Below are 16,405 nucleotides of genomic sequence, written 5' to 3' on the forward strand. Positions count from 1 at the left end.
GAAGAAGAAGAAGAAGAAGAAGAAGAATGAGGAGAGAGAGAGAGAGAGAGAGAGAGAGAGAGAGAGAGAGAGAGAGAGAGAGAAGCAGGAGATATGGCTCAGTACACAAAGTGCTGACTGTACAAACATGAGGATCTGGGTTCAAATCCCAAATACCTACATAAAAAAAAGCTGAATATAGAAACTCCTATCTGTAAACTGAGCCCTCCTGACAGGATGGGAGGTAATAGAGGATACTCAGAGGCCAATAGGCCTGGAATATTCAGCAGAGAAGATGAGCTATCCAATCGCAGACAAGGGGAAAGGTAAGGACTTACCAAAGGCTCTCCTCCATACCAAAGCTGTGGCATGCACACATCTGCACTGACATACACACAACTGATATAAAAAATATTATGTGAGTAAATAATTAATCAACAGTTTCCTCAAGAAAAAAATGTCATATTATAAAATACTACAGATGTTTGACTGTGGTGATTCATCTTCTGAACCTGTTTGCTTTCAAATCAATGAAAAATATTCACCTTTCAAGTTCAGACACGAGCATTAAAAACTATACCTGTGCCCAGAAGCAAGTCAGCATACCTCTCGTGCATATAATCAACTCCAAGCAACAACTGGATAAACCATTCCACAATCTGATTTTCAGGAAAGATTTTCCCAGCTTCTTTATATTCCTGAATTTTATAGTCCAGATCTCGGCCCTGAAACAAAATAACATAATCTTTCATATTGTTATAGATAAAAATTTAATATCAAGTTCTGTGAACAATGTAAGGTAGGCAGGCCCAAGAAGAAGTCACCTAAGAGGACACTGAAATGGATGACCCAGGAGGGGCCAGCCCTTCTGGAGAACTGGAAACTGAACACTCTGTACATCTGACCCTTCCTTCCTATCAACCAGGAGATCCGTCCTCCTAAAAATGTTGTCACTCCCACAGAAATCCAAACAGAGCTCCTATTCCTACTGTTAGCAGTCAACAAGCAAAATCTGCCATCACTCCTCCAGTTCATGTCCATCTAACCGGGTTTTATCTTTGCCATCAAACAAGGAAAAAACAAACCATATAACAGAGAAATAGTATCAGGTGTAACATCCATATGACATCCCCTGAACCCTGAATCTGTGTTCATATAAGACTAGGAATAACATTCCTAGTACCCTAATTTTGCATACAGAACCCTAACATGAGGGAAAGTTAAAAATGGAAGACAGTAAAATTAAAATCAGAGATATTAATTGAATTACAGTGATGTTTGCAAGAAATGAAATTGGCATTGGCATGGGGCATCAGTGCTGGTTGCCATGGGAGACACTTTAGAATTTTAACTTATTTTGTTGTATTGTTAATGTGTGCATAAATGGGGTGTATGTGTGGTACAGCTGGAGGTCAGAGGACAATTTCAAGAGAAGATTCTTTTAAGCCATCAGATATGTGGCGTAAGTGCTTCTCCTCACTGAGCCAACTTGCAGCTCCAGATTATTTTGACTCTGTCATGGACAGACAGACAGTGTCTTGGAGTGAGTGAGTTTCCTCTTCTCTATTAAACCCCAGCACACCCCTCAGGAATACAAGGGCTGGTGGTAAGTGCATGGCTCTCCACACAACAGTGGAACATTCGGTCATTCAAGTGCTGATGAAATAACAGTGATTAAAATTAAGACCAGAAACTGACAATCATGAATGTCTCGATTTTCCTAGCAGTGTCTGATGTGACTCTGATGATAATATGTCTTAATATATTTTAATTACCATAGAAAACAAAACATAAAGTGTTAGATTCTCTTAGAGAAACCATACACCTCAAAAGTTTTATATTAAAACATTTTTTTTTTGGTTTTTCGAGACAGGGTTTCTCTGTGGCTTTGGAGCCTGTCCTGGAACTAGCTCTTGTAGTCTCGAACTCACAGAGATCCGCCTGCCTCTGCCTCCCGAGTGCTGGGATTAAGGGCATGCGCCACCACCGCCCGGCTATATTAAAACATTGAAAGATTAAAGCTTGTTTGATATATGTCCTTAGAAGAAAAGGCAAAGAAAAATGTTCTTTGTGGGACGAGAGGCACAGGTCCATGGAGCATGCAAACGGTAATAGGAAAATGAAGCCATACACAGACTATGGAAGTCCTCCTCAGCAGCAGAGCAAAGGTATTTCTAGCCAATGAGGCAACTGGGAGAGATTACTTGTAATCAAACAACATGTGGTCAACTGACAAACTGCTTGTAATGCAGTGTTTAATTTCCTTTCAGTGCAATGTGTAAATATTTGCTTAGCATTTTCTCTTTCCAAATCAAGAAATAAGAAGTCAAAAGCATATCACACATTCACAAGCAGGCTTGATGAAATCGTCTTCCTTGCTGGATTTTCTAGGCCAAGGGGATCAAAGCTTCTTGGAATTAAAAAATGAAGTGAATTAATATTTAACTCTTGGCAATAAAAAGAGAGAGAACCCAGTTCCCATGTCCTTCTCCAGCACTCACTTTCCAACCATGGCAAGCCTCAGAGTTCTGGGTCAGCACACAAGTTGTGCAGTAATAATATTTTTGACAGTGGATCATTGTGGCTTCCTAAAGAGTGGATGAGAAAGTCCTTCAGACAAAAGGCAACCCATGTCTACTACACGGTCTCTATTATATACAGTTTTATATTCCCATCCAGCGACTCAAACTCTGACCATAGTAAACATTTCTAATGTCAGAAAACAGTGTTTCACCTCCTGGAGAGGGAGGGAGCAAGGGAAAGATGGACAGATGGATGGACCCTAAAAATATATAAATGAGAGGCGAGAGTGAGAGTTCAGTTGGTAAATTGTTTGCTGTGAAATCCTGAGGCCACGAGTTTGATTCCCAAAATGCACATGAAGAAGCATGGGATGGTGATAAGTAATCACAGCTCCAGTGCTGGAGTGGTAGGGACAGGTGGGTCCCTGGAGCTTGATCACCAACCAGTCCAGCCTAATTGGTGAGTTTCAGGTCATTAAGAGTCCCAAGTTAACAAGGTAAAGGCTTCTAAAGAACAGCAGATTGTCCTCTGGCCTCCAAACAAATGGAGAGAGAGAAAGAGAGAGAGAGAGAGAGAGAGAGAGAGAGAGAGAAGCATGCACAATGCATACATACAAGCATACACACTGTTCACACAGGCATGTACACTACATACATATAGGCATGCATACTGTATACATACTGGAATGTACACTGTGCACAGGCATACACATTGCATACACACAGACATGCACACTGCAAACACAGGCATGCACACTACACACACACAGACACACAAGTGAATACACACACATACACACACAAGAAATATCATTGAAACTGCCTCCTAGTTTCTTATATCTTTCCAATATTTAGCACTTTAGGACAATCATAAGTATAGCTGTCATCATAAATTTAATTTTCAAATATATAATTATCTATCTCACTTATAATAATACTGAGATTTCAAAACTTCATCTGTGAATTAAAATAGCATTCTTTTTAGGAATTTATTCTCAAACTACAAGTTCCTATTGTTGATGCAGAATATTCCTTTACACTGTGTGAAGATGTGTTGCTGTGATTGGTTTAATAAAGAGATGACTGGCCAGTAGCTAGACATGAAAAGATTAGTTGGGACTTCTAGGGAGAGAGAGGTCTCAGGGAAAAAGAAAGCAGAGTCTCCACACAGATAGAGAAGAATCAGGATGTAAAGGTAACCAAACCATGTAAAAGATATAGGTTAATATAGGTTATAAGAACTAGTTAGGGACAAGCCTAAACTAAGACTGAGCTTCCATAATTAATAATAAGTCTCTACCTTGCTTTTTGTGGATTGGCAGCCCAAAGAAAAATCTGTCTAAATATTGTCATTATAAAACCATGTCAATTGAATATGAAGCTCTGTATACACATGGTGTCTGCACTGTCTTCTTGGAGAATGAGCAGAATTGTGTTTCCTGTAGTGATACTGACTGATACTCTTCTACCTCTCTCTTTAAACCCTCTATCACCAGTAAACCCAGAACCTCTCAAATACTAGGCAAACCCTTTATCACAAAGGTGCAACCCCAGACCCCATTCACACTTCTTAAACGGCAGAATTTACATGCCCATTTTCTGCATAATATTCAATGTATGCTTTCTTGTGTCTATACAAGATATATTTGTATTATTGAGGAATAAATTGGAAAAACAAGCCCTGAAATAATAGGCCTGAAAGTGAAATTCTAGAAGGAGCTTTGCAAACATCCCTTCCTTCTCTGAGTTGAATCATAAGAAAGAATGTTATCAGTTCTTACTACAGACTTAACCAAGAGACTGTGCAGTCAGCATGAAGATATTACACCAAAAAACTAAACCCAAGGTCATGGTCTTAAATTACCCTCCATTAAGTTGCCAGGCAGTGGTGATATACACCTTTAGTCACAGCATTCGGGAGGCAGAGACAGGCAGATCTCAGTGGGTTCCAGGACAGCTAGGGCTACAAAGAGAAACTATGTCTCAAAAAAACAAACAAACAAAATGTTACCCCCCATGCCTTGATTTTTATTTTCCTAAATTTCTCTCTGAGGAAAAAAAAACAAACCCTATTGTTTTGCATTTGCCATGTTCTTTGATAAGCTCTCTGTGTATTATCTCCTGCGAATGTGGATGAGGTAGGCAAACCATTCACAGATTAAGACAACACTTATGCTTTTGTACCACAAAGAAAGGAAGACAACGTCTGTGAAACCATCTGATTTCAACTCAGCAATGTAGGAAGAATTTACTTCTTTTTTTAAACTTTCCATCTAAGTAAAATCCAATTCATTTCATAAAATGTCTCATGTTCTTATTACATACTCTAAGTTTTTCTCAACTTTGCCTTTGAGAAATGTTTGAGGATGACTTTTCTCGCTAAAACAAACTTAAATGAAAAGAGAATGTAGAGCTCAATAAAAATCAACTAAAAAAAGAAAAAAAGAGAATGCGCTTGAACTTGAGCTAATATTAATTTGCCCTTCCTTGATCCTACAGTCAGAAAGATGCCCTCTGTCACTAATGTTGCCTCTCAAAGTCACACAAAAAGCCTCGATGTGAACTTCTTAGGTCTTGAAAATCTATAACCCCAACTATCACTTGGTAGATCATGGTGTCCCTTCACACCCCATCCCAGTTTGCCAATATCAGACAGACTTTGAAACCCCGAAACCTTGAAGGAGTGAAAAGAACTCAACCACAGTGGTCTAAACACCATCTTTGATTGCGAGCAACAAGTTCAAATCCCCAACCCACTTTTAAGGCTGTCAACTACTTCAAAAGATCAAAAAGAACGTTCTCAGAGCCCAACCAAGTAAAATGTAAGTGTTCAAAGAACAGACAGGACAAAAGAATCTCTTCAAGGCTAGGAGGAGCATGGAGCATCCTTCTGATCTACTTCTCCACTTTAAAATGAAGTCTGTTCTTTATTAGTTCATTGAGTTAGTATCTCATAATATTGTTCCTTTGAACCCATCATATCTTCAATAAAGAAACATTTGTCTAATACTCTTCAAAGTTAAGCATATAACAGAATCATTCAAGTTGCTTGTTTAAAATGTTCCATCTGACTTTGTAGAGCAGGATAAGACCCAATAATGTATGTTTTATTTTTGTATGTGTGGCTTGTGTGTGTTAATAGGTATGTGGACACATGTTGGGGTTATGTGTATATATGTATGTGTAGCCATGTGAAGTTCCAAGATGACTTCAAGAGTCTTCCTTTAAGGCCGGGCAGTGGTGGTGCACGCCTTTCATCCCAGTACTCAGGAAGCAGAGGCAGGTGGATCTCTGTGAGTTTGAGGCCAGCCTGGTCTATAAAAGCTAGTTCTAGAACAGGCTGCAAAGCTACAGAGAAACCCTGTCTCAAAAAAATAAGTCTTCCTTTACTGCTGCCACTTTCTCACTGAGATAAGACCTCTGAATTGAACCCCAAGTTCGCCAATAGTCAGACTACAAACTTGCTCCAGGGATCTGATTTCTGAACACCGGACTTACAGGCAGGCTACCGCAGCCACCTGGCATTTACATGGGTGCTGTGAATGCAAACTCAAGTCCTCACCCGGGCATGGTCGGTGTTTTACCCACCAATTCATCACCCCGTCTGAGAATGTGTTTTCAACATGTATCCCAGGTACCTCTAGAGTGTTTCCATGGCAACAGTTTGAGAAACTAGGCAGTACCATGACTGGGTCACAGGCTTAAAACTTACCCATCATGAAAACATTCCACCCAGAAGCTTAGACAATCCCAAAGACAAATGGTGTCTTTGGTAAAAGCATGGTTGAATAAGAATTATTTAATAATGATAACAGCCAGTGATAGATGTAGGAAGCAAGGAATGGTATCATCTGTCACTGAACTGTGGCATTCTGAAAGCTCGCTGCAATTGTGTACACCAAATATGGGAAAATATCAAGCCACATTGTGCTTCTTAAAGCAAAATAAGACAGTCTAGTTTTTAAGTAGTTACTGGACTCCTCCACTCTTATGACATGCTATGATTAATAACACAAATGACATCTCTGGGACTTAATGGGAATTCTTTTTGTCTATAAGGTCTGATAAAGTTAGCACACCCTTCCTACTGAGACAATAAAGTAGCAGAATTTGGTTTTTTTATTTCAATATAAAATAATGCTCATATTCTATAAAGCATAGATGGGGTTATTGTTTTAAACAAACTATTTGATAAAATGTCAATTATTCTATTTTAACACTTAGTCATAGGCTAACTAAAGCTATCCTTACAATGTTAAATTTTGCTAAGTTTATACAATAATTTTTTAAACTGAAATTCATTTCAGTTGTCAATTATTACATTACAGTTTTAAATGAAAATTTGTGGTAGCACTTAATTTTTGGGACAGAATCTTCATTTCTCTTTTCCCGGTACAGATTACTCAAATCTCTTAAGAAAAACTAGAGACATTTTATTGTGAATAAACACTTCAAATATGCCAGGGACTTTTTTTAAAATTTTATGTTAAAGGGTCAAAGTCACCTCCATGGACCCTTACAGGTAGGCCACAACCTTGTGGCAATACACAGATTAATAGAAATGGGTTAATTTAAGATGTAAGAGTTAGTTAATAAGAAACCTGAGCTAATAGGTCCAACAGTGTTGTAATTAATACAGTTTCTGTGTGATTTTTTTTCAGGTCTCTGCAGCCAGGAAGTGAACCATATATTTTAGCCAGTGACAGAAAAGTCTCATTTGACATGCCAGACAGATTCATTATTGTCATGGGCCTGGGAATTTGGCTCAGGAGTAGAGGGATTTCCCAGGAAGTGCAAGGCCTGGGGCTCAGTCCCCAGCAATGGAAAAACGTCATCTCTGTTACCCCAAATGTATCTGAGAACTACACATGTCACGGAGTTGGGGCTCAGGAATGGTTCCTGGAAAGCTCAGAGCGAGACAGCAACTAATACAGAGTACTGATTGATCCGTAAGCATGAGGACTGAAACTACCATGGTGACAGGGAGCTCGTGTGGCTTAGGGGCCATATTTTTTCTTTCCATGGAGATAACTGTGGAGAGCTGGACTGCAGCTGCTGTTCAGGGAACAAGGAGCAGGAGCTGGGTGATCTCGATGACACACAGCTACACCCACAGGCAGGGCCAGACTCCACAGGTCTCAGCTCTGGGCCTCATCTGGTTCACTAGTCTTTAAACACTGACTATTTTTTTATTACTCTATCATCTATTATCATACTAACTGTTCTCCTCACTCCCCTGGCCCTGTTCTAATCCTGCTTGTCCGTTAATATCTCTCAGCAAGCTTTCAAAAAATCCTGTTGTCAGGTTGTAATAGTCTGGCCAAGTAAGTGAGGTTTGCAGAGGAGGGACTCAGGCCCAGGCAATTCAGAAAGTCCTCCTGGGTGAGTCTAATGCACAGCCCAGGGCTGGACTGATCATTCTGCCACAACACTGGCATAGACGCTGAAGTTGTTCCCATCAGCAAAGCAGAAGCCGAGCAAGCTGATTCTCACCACGCTTTGCTGAGAGGGGGAGGGGTGGGAATGAATGCAAGCACAGGACATTGCAAGTGCTCATGAATATGTCCCAATGAAACCCATTACTTTGTATGACTGGCACAAACTAAAGGAAATGTTTAAAAAAGAAATGTCTGAAGCCAGGTGGTGGTGGCGCACGCCTTTAATCCCAGCACATGGGAGGCAGAGGCAGGTGGATCTCTGTGAGTTCGAGACCAGCCTGGTCTGTAAAGCAAGTACCAGGACAGTCAGGACTGTTACACAGAGAAACACTGTCCTGAAAAACAAACAAAAAAAGAAGGAAAAAGAAGAGAAAGGAAGGAAGGAAGGAAGGAAGGAAGGAAGGAAGGAAGGAAGGAAGGAAGGAAGGAAGGAAGGTCTGAATGCTTTATGCTAACTTCTTTGTGGTTCAATATCTAGACCCAAGGTGTGATTTGTAAAATGAATGAGAACAACTCTCAGGTGTTGGAGTCTGAGATGATTCATATAATTACACTGAGTTTCATGCAAAAGAAAAATACTTCACCAGTTAGAGATATGGGGGTGCAAATGGCTTCCAGCCAATGACTCCCCCTATTCCTCCTTGCATTCTCACTATACATGTAAGAGGAGAGCCTTCCTTATGAAAGGAAGCCTCTGGTTGTGAGAGAAGAGGAACCTGGATAGAACCTGAAGATGTGGGGCTATCTTCTATGTTATAGAAGACAAAAGAAAAGTAATGGCTAAGACGAGAGCTATGAGACTGTGGAGGAAGGACAGGAAGGAGAGGGCACATAGCTCCATTTCCTTCTTGTGTGGAGGGGAACAGAAGACACAGGGTCCAGAGTTCTGCTGCTTTGGTGGCTTTGGAACTATCAGGCAGTACCTGGTTCTGCAGCTCAGACTGGCCTTGAATCTGTGAGCTTCCTGTTTTTGATCCTTCATCCTGGGATTATAGCACCACAACAATACCAATTGATGGATGTTTTGCTTATGTATTTATTAAGTGCATATGTAATGTATATATGTGCTTATGTATGTACGTACATGTGTGTGTGCGTGTATGTGTGTGTACATATGTATGTGCAAGGCATTTTTCCTCTATCACTTCCACCCTATGTTTTGAGACAGTGTGTCACTGAGCCTGGAGCTCACTGATTACACTGGCCAGCTCTGAGCATCCACCTGTCCACACCTCCCCTGTGTTAAGGTTATAGATACATGCCACCGTATTCAGATTTTACATGCGTTCTGGGGATCTAAACTATGGTTCTCAATTCTTGCACAGCAGGCCCTTCACTGATTCAGTCATCTTCTCAGCCCCTGGCTGCTTGTATTTTCACACACATAATCTGAGGTGCCCAGTGGGTTGAGCAGCAGATATAGACATATCAGAGATGAATGAATACATTACAGACTTGAAAGGTCCCAAATTAAATTTCACAAGAGGAAACATGGACATAGAGAGATCAGCTACTGAAATGGTGATAACCTTTTTTATGAGGCCAAGGTTTAGTTTTAGTTATCTGCCATTTCCTATATCAATAACTTTACCTCAATTAAGAAAAAGATAACATCAGGCCTGAGCAAGCTAAGAGTGAATTTGCATCTGAAGATGAGAAATATCTCTGTTAACAAGAAACATGCACACATCATTTCTCAGGAGTCTGAGAAGAGGATCCATAGACCCCTGGACGCCCAGCAGCTGTGTAGTGCAGCTGGCAGCCATCACCATGGCAACATTCCTTCCCAGGAGAGCAGCTCGGTCCATGGAAACCAACCATCATTTAAAAATTAACGCAGATGATTCTGCATTGGATCCTGCACAACAAAAGCCGTTTTTAGAGAAATGCCCTTTCTAGGGACATAATTGGAACAAATGAGCAAATTTGAATATAGATTGTGAGTTAGATGGGCGGCTCTCAAACTTCAGTTTGTTTCAGACTCACCTGGTGAGCTTGTCAAAACACAGATGGTTGAACCCCACCCCCACAAAGTCTGATTCAGTATAGCTGGGCTTCTGGCCAGGACGCTGTATTTCCACCAAGTTACTAAGTGGGGTTGGTGCTGCAGATGTGAGATTCTGCTGGAGAATTACAGTGACTTACATACTCACATTGGTTCAGTGCTAATTTCTTGAGTTCTTATGACTTTACCAGTTGCTATGAAAGAGAAGGTCCTTTACCTTAGATATTCTAATATGAAGCTTTAGCCTTTAAGCAACATAGGTATATCATTCAAGTCTGGTGGTCCATAACTACCTGAAATGTATGCTCCATGGCATCTGATAACCTCTTCTAGTGCCAGTGGGCACAGGCACACAAATGGGCATAGGGCTGCACACACACACACACAACACACATCCAGACACAACACATACACAAACAACACATACAAACACAGAGACCATTAAAAGTAAAAATAAAATGTTACTCATTGCAATGATATTATTTAAAATTTCCTGTCTTATAATATTTTATACTTACCACAACATTAAAAACAAGTCTATAATAAACAAAAGAACAGTCTGGTCTACAGAGCGAGTTCTAGGACAGGCTCCAAAGCCACAGAGAAACCCTGTCTCGAAAAACCAAAAATAAATAAATAAATAAATAAATAAATAAATAAATAAATAAATGAAAATACAGTAGCTATTTGGACAAGATTAGGGCTGGAACTTAGTCTTTGTTAGCTTTCTGTTGCTGTGTGGGGGAACCCATAGAAGTGGGTCCACTCCACCTTGACTGAAGGTCAGAAATCTTAAGCCTACTCTTGCTCTTTCAAAGTTATTGGCAAGAATTCTGACTTAAGGTGTAGCTACAAACAAGATATCCTGACCTAGGGTGTTTTTGCTTGGTGTTTTGGATATTAAGATGGCCTGTAGAGGTAGAGCCGCTCCACCTTGACCAAAGGTCAGAGAATTCAAGCCTATTCCTGCTCCTTCATTTTTAAGAAAGGAGGTTTGACCCAGGAAGTGGCTGCCCATGGTATACTTGATCTAAGGTGTAGTAGCTACATGTCCTACCTAAAACATAAGAAGGCTTAACTCAGAAAATAGTGACTTGATGTCTCAAGTAAGCAAGTAATTGTTCTGTTTGTCCTTTGTATCATATTAAAACAGTCTTTTGCCTCCTTCCCCATTTTTGGATTTTGGTATATAAGCATACGGAAAATCAATACGGGCATATTCAGGATTGCATATTCCCTGCTTGCCCTCCCAGTACTATCCTATGTCTCTGTGTTTCTTTTATATCTCTGTTCCTCTTGCCTAACATTTCTAGTCCATATGAACCCGTCGAGGCTGGACCCCAACGTGTGGCTATGACAGCTATCGCACAATCCCTGAGAAAATCAACTCAAAAGCAGGAAAGATTTATTTTAACTCCCGGTTTCTGAGGTTCCAGTCAGCAGTCAGTTGCCTCTATTGCTGTGGGGGCCAATGAGACAGATTATTATAGTGGGACACGTGTGGCCGAGAGAAGCTACCCATGTCCTAGCAGCTGGGGGGGAAGAGTGAGAAGGAGGCTTGCATTCTGACACCATCTTGAAAGGAATGATGCCAATGGCCTCACCTTCTCCTAAGGTCCCACTTTCTAGAGTTTCTGTCACTTTCCAATAAAGATGCTGGCAGCTAAGCCTCTATATTACATGGGTTTCTGGGAGATGTGCAAGCAGTTCAAGATGCAAACTACAACATGTTTATTCTCAAGTAGTTCAGGAAAGAGCTAGGTAGAGTGTGTATACATGGACAAAAGAAATAATCATGCAAACGTGGGAAGCAAACAAGAAAACTGGGAAGTCTGAGGAAAGGAGATGTGGGAGATGCAAATAGTCTCACAACCTGTCTGAAAGCTCAAAATTACAGTCAATTTTAGAAAAAAAAAAAACCAAAATTAGCATGGGAAAAGAAAGTTAGACCATGTCATCTATCACCCATGGCAGCCACTAGCTGCACAGGCCAATTCATTTTAAGTTAATTAAAATTAAACATAAATTTTGCTTATATCAAATTCCTTAATTTCAAAGACAAAAAGCCAGCGTGACTAGAGGTGACCGTGGCAGAAGGCACAAGCACAGGCCACTTCAGTTTCCCAGAGCCTTCTACGGAGCACTGCTGACTTCAGTCAAAGGTGTTTTAAGAGGAGGAGAAGTGTCTTTAGAAAAACTTCGTGTGCCCCTAGGTGTGGTGACCAATACCTACAATCTCATGTCTTGAGAGATGGAAGCAGGGGGATCAGGAGTTCAAGGCCATCTATGACGACAGAGTGAATTTAGGAACAGCCTGAATTACAGAGACAATATAACATCTTACAAACAAATGAATGCGCCAAAATCAGCAGTGGGGAAAGATCATCATCTTATGTAGTAATAGCCAATTGTTTTTTCTGAAATTTTAGCAACTAAAAAAGCTAAAGAAGAAAAAGTCTTAAATAATAACAGGTAGATTATAAGAGAGCTACATTAGAAACACATTTTCCAGAGTGGCTATTCAATTATTCACTGCTACCACCCTATACTCCTCTTCATCTTACTGATTTTTTTAACAACCTATTAGGTAAAGAAGTTATATATCTAAGTAACTGGTGTTCATCACTACCACCCCTGTGTGTGTGTGTGTGTGTGTGTGTGTGTGTGTGTGTGTGTCTGTCTGTCTGTCTGTCTGTCTATATTTCTACCTCTCCCTCCCTCCATCCTCAAAGCAGAGAAGGAGCAAACCAGGAGAGTGATTTAAAGTGAAAGGCCAAGGTTTAGATTACTCCAAGTTCATTCAGAGGAATGTGATTACTGGTTTCTTAGTGGTTGCACCAGCAAATGGGGAAGCAGCATGGTGGTTTGGGTACAGTCTCTACTCTTCCTTCTGCCGCTCAAACACAGGGCACCCTCAGCTTCCATCTGCTTGTCCAAATTCTCAGAGCCAAGCCTGCTTGTCTTCTGTTCCAAAAAGACACTTCTTTCTTCCCAACATAATTTCTCTAGGGTTCCAGGGCCACCCAAGTGATGAGCTGACTAATTCCATTTTCCACGGTTTCAAATCCTCCTAAGAAGTATTTGGCTAGCCTAGCTCAAAGAGCACCTGAGCATAATTTTAAGCATGGCATCTTCTTTTATGCTCTGCCTGACACAACCCCAGTCACCCACCCTACGCCTAACCTCTGAGTTGTAAACACAAAGATCCACAATTCATATTGTCCGTCTTCTCCTCTCTCATCTTTCTAAACTTCATGTTCATTTCAGACTCAGTAAAGCACAAAGATGTACTTAAGAGAACAGAGAGCAGCGGAGAAAACTGCAAATGCTATGCCCCAGTTCACAAGTCAACAAATAGGAAAGACTTCTCTAGGAGAAATGAGATGTATCAGATCTTCAGTGAGCTATGCCTCCACTGTATCCAAGCCTTGGTTAAGAGTCTAGATGTCCAGCTAAGCATTCATGATACTATCATAGGAGGTTTGGGCAACCTGCCCCCTATATATGTAAAATCACTCCCCAATCATGACACAGAGAATTATTATTAATACTGAATGCTTCACCTTAGCTTAGGCTTATTTCTAGCTAGAATTTTTTTTAACTTAAATTAACCCATTTCTAAGAACCTGTGTCCTGCCCCAAGGCTCGTTTACCTCATTTTGAACTGTTTATTCTGCATCCCTGCTTCCTCCGTGTTTGTCTGTCTCAACCCTAGCTGGCTGGCCACTGGCTGGCTGGCTCCCTTCTCTTTCTGCCCACCAGTACCACCTATCCCTCCTCTGTCTAACTATTGGCCATTCAGCTTTTTATGAGACCAATTAGACCTGTCAGGTGCCGTAGGCAGGCAAGGTGAAACAGCTATGCATCTTTACATAGCTAAACAAATGTGACATAAACAAAATCAACACACCTTTATATAGTTAAACAATTATTCTATTCCACAACATTTGTCAATTACTTAGAGTAGATTATTCTTAGCCACAAGACATGAGACACTAGGCCTTTAGAATTCAATTTGCTGTATGATAATAAAACTTCTAAGATATCTCTTTATATAAATTTTTTTTTTACCATGCAACAGATTTTTACAAGTATTTCTAAGAGAGGAGAGTCTCACCTCACAGTATTCTGTGATAATGCAGAAATTATCCTGCTCCACGAAGCTTGCATGGAACTTGACAATGGCTGGATGATTTAGCTTGGAAAGGAGCTGGGCTTCCACACTGGCCTGAACAGTTTCATTTGGGTTTAATTCTCCAACAGAGATTTCCTTGAGTACCTTTCTGCAGTCAAAAAAAGAAAAAAAAAGAAAGGAAGAAAGAAAGAAAGAACAGAGAAAAGAAAAGTGAAGAAAGACATTAAGAGTTGAGAAGTACATTTAACACATCTGAGCAAATAGTACAGAGTCCCCTCACTGTGGCCAGGTGATCGGCTGCTCAGATGTCTAGTTCTGCCTGCTAGGATGCTGATGCCCTAGGCCTGCTTCCTATCCTGGTCAGTACCATGGTGTCCCGAAGTCTCTGACTTCCACACCTATACCCTCTACAGGTGAATGTCAGTCAGAATGTGTGATATTTATTTATTCTAACCTAACTGTCCTTGGTGCACCATGTTTTATTGCTAGCAGGATTTAAGAAGACAAAGTTTTAACTGAAAACACTGATGGAGATAGTAAGAATTTCTATCCTGGGAGAGGATGTAGGGTAAAGGGAACACTCCTGCATTGCTAGTGGGAGTGCAAGCTGGTACAGCCCCTTTGGATATCAGTGTAGAAATTTCTCAGAAAATTAGTAAACAACCTTCCTCAAGACCCAGCAATACAGTTTTGAGTATGTAGCCAAAGGATGCTCAATCATGCCACAAGTATGTGTGCTCAACGATGTTCATAGTAGCATTGTTTGTCATAGCCAGACCCTGGAAACACCCTAAATGCCTCTTGACTGAAGAATGGATTAGGAAATGTGGTACATTTACACAATGGAGTACTACACAGCAGAAAAATATAATGATATCTTGAATTTTGCAGGAAAATGGATGGAGCTAGAAAATATCATTTTGAGTGAGGTAACCCAGACACAGAAAGACAATTATCATATGTACTCACTCATAAGTGGTTTTTAAACATAAAGCAAAGAAAACCAGCCTACAAATCACAATCCCAGAGAACCTAGACAGCAATGAGGAGTCTAAAACAGACATACATGGATCTAATCTACATGGGAAATAGAAAAGGACAAGGTCTCCTGAGTAAATTGGGAGCATGGGGACCTTGGGAGAGGGTTGAAGGGGAGGGGAGAGGCAGGGAGATGAGCAGAGAAAAATGTAGAGCTCAATAAAAATTAAAAAAAAAGAATTTCTATCCTGGATAAATGGAAGATTTCATTAAATCTCCAAATCATTAATTTAAAAATTTGTGATAGCACTATGAAGAGTGGACCAAAACACTACCTTTCCCTATCCAAGAAAAGAAAATAGTCTGATGAGCCAAGCAATTATACACTGTACACTAGCTCTCCCAGGGACAGTGCTTTAGCATGCCAATTACACTGTGCAGACAGATGCTGCTGATTGCCAAGGAGCCTGGCTGCTCATTAAGGCTGTTCTGTAGAACTCCTGCTAGAAAACACTTTGCAAAAACTGTTAAGAGTTACTTCTTGGGCATATTAGTAGAAATGCTTAATTAAAGACTGTAACTGACTCATAGACTATCCGGCAGACCCCAGTCATGTTGAGCAGGTGTTCACTCTGTCCTTGCCATATGGAGTGCCCGAAGCTAGTAGTCTGGTATGCCCATGAACTTCTGTCTTCCCTCTGATTGGGAGATGCTTATCCAAATCCCTGGGTCTCATTCCAGGTCCATTTCTGCCACTGTGCTGGGATTTAAGGCCTGTTCTACCACAGCCCAGCTGACAGGCCAGTTCTTTTCTCTTTCTTTCTTTCTTTCTTTCTTTCTTTCTTTCTTTCCTTTTTTTGATACAGGGTTTCTCTAGTTTTGGAGCCTCTCCTTGAACTAGCTCTTGTAGACCAGGCTAGCCTCAAACTCACAGAGATCTGTCTCTGACTCCCAAGTGCTGGGATTAAAGGTGCGTGCCACCACACCCAACCTTAGGTCAGTTCCTAATGAAGCAAACTTGTAAAACTATTGTCTGAACTCAGATTTCTAAGTTCTCAGTCTAGCCAGTAAAAGATAAACCTGGAAGACTAGATATACATGGGTGTGCTCTATGAAAAAAGATAAAAGAGAAACTAACCAAAGGATTTTAGATTTTGGCAATACATAATAAATTTTTCTTCCAATGGATGTCGTTCCAATTTACTAATTGTTTCTTCTACCCAGGCAAATACCAGCTTTGATTACACCGAATAAGAGGGCTCTTCCCAGTCTCTGAGGAGTGCTCCAAGCTTTTCATTCACTTGGACAAGCCTTTCCTTCCAGCTGTATTACTGTAAAAGAACAGCAA

The 16,405-nt window shown here is 40.6% G+C and overlaps 1 protein-coding gene across 1 annotated transcript in view; it reads right to left on the reverse strand.

The window, feature by feature from the left end:
* Positions 1–16,405, reverse strand: part of Nek11 (NIMA related kinase 11) — a 216,581-nt gene that overhangs the window by 146,691 nt on the left and 53,485 nt on the right. Inside the window, exons 3-4 of the mRNA XM_026789947.1 lie at positions 14,062–14,227; positions 586–704 (exon numbers count right to left, since the gene is read on the reverse strand). Of these exons, the coding sequence (XP_026645748.1) occupies positions 586–704; positions 14,062–14,227 (285 nt within the window). The remainder of the gene's footprint in view (positions 1–585; positions 705–14,061; positions 14,228–16,405) is intronic.

The sequence above is a fragment of the Microtus ochrogaster genome, unplaced genomic scaffold, assembly GCF_000317375.1.
Source record: "Microtus ochrogaster isolate Prairie Vole_2 unplaced genomic scaffold, MicOch1.0 UNK33, whole genome shotgun sequence".
Taxonomy (NCBI): Eukaryota; Metazoa; Chordata; class Mammalia; order Rodentia; family Cricetidae; genus Microtus; species Microtus ochrogaster.